General features: G+C 32.5%; 1 protein-coding gene across 1 annotated transcript in view; it reads right to left on the bottom strand.

The window, feature by feature from the left end:
* Positions 1-3: 3 nt before the first annotated feature.
* The window catches only part of LOC105820702 (JNK1/MAPK8-associated membrane protein), a gene marked incomplete at both ends in the record, with an annotated part of 3,946 nt that continues 2,929 nt past the window's right edge, over positions 4-1,020 (bottom strand). The window contains one exon of the mRNA XM_012657243.1: positions 4-172. Within this exon, the coding sequence (XP_012512697.1) occupies positions 4-172 (169 nt within the window). The remainder of the gene's footprint in view (positions 173-1,020) is intronic.

Consider the following 1,020-nt stretch of genomic DNA (forward strand, 5'->3'; position numbering starts at 1 on the left):
TCCACCAACTGCCTGAAGCACGGTTAAAATTGGGAAGAAATAAAGTGCAGCATAAATACTTTTAAATCGATCCGACTTCCCTAACCCACATGCAATCTTCTTCACCAGAAGAGGTCGGAGCAGCATCATTAACACGAGGCAGAATGCATAATAGATAAATACAATGGTGTACCTGTAAAATAAAATAAAGAATTTATAACATCAAAAATATGTTTTAAAAATGCTTTTATCCTTGATCACTTTTAAATCAAAGATCTGTTCCCAAATTTTTAAAAAACTTTTTAGAAAACAGTTTAAAAAGCACATTTAAGTCCAAATCCATTGGACATTCAGCTTGGTATAAGGTTAGCCAAACAGACTCCCATATACTGCTAGCCAGGGTACAATGGTTCCTTTCCTACTCAGTTTGGAAATATGTATCAAAAATCCTAAAAATGTTTATAACCTTTGATACAGCAATTTTACTTGTAGAAATTTATCATAGGGAAGCAATCAGGGATGCACAAAAAGCTTTCCATGAGGATTTTTATTACATCACTTATAATAAAACTCAGGAAGAAAATATTTAACGATAGAAAACTGATTACATTTTATAGTACATTCATATAATACATTTTATAGTACATTCATACATTCATAGTACATTCATACTGGAATACTATGCAGCCATTAAAAATCTAGTTATGAAAGATGTTAACAACAAAAGTAACTGGGTCTAATATAGTAAGTGACAATAGTGGGTTACAAAATAGCATGTTATAGTATAGCCTTAATATTCTCTAAAATGTATACATACACTTGTAGAAATAAAACTGGAAAGACAAAATTTTTAGCAGTGGTAATCTCAAGGAATGGAATTACAGATTATTTTACTTCGCATGTGCTTTTTCTGTTTTTGAAATGTCCTATGGATAGTCGCACTGGCTCACACCAGCAATTCCAGCACTTTGGGAAGCTGAGGTGGGAGGTTGGTTCAAAACTGAACTGGCAACATATAGAAACCCCACCTTTATAAAAAAA

This window comes from Propithecus coquereli, unplaced genomic scaffold (genome assembly GCF_000956105.1).
Source record: "Propithecus coquereli isolate 6110/MARCELLA unplaced genomic scaffold, Pcoq_1.0 Scaffold11403, whole genome shotgun sequence".
Taxonomy (NCBI): Eukaryota; Metazoa; Chordata; class Mammalia; order Primates; family Indriidae; genus Propithecus; species Propithecus coquereli.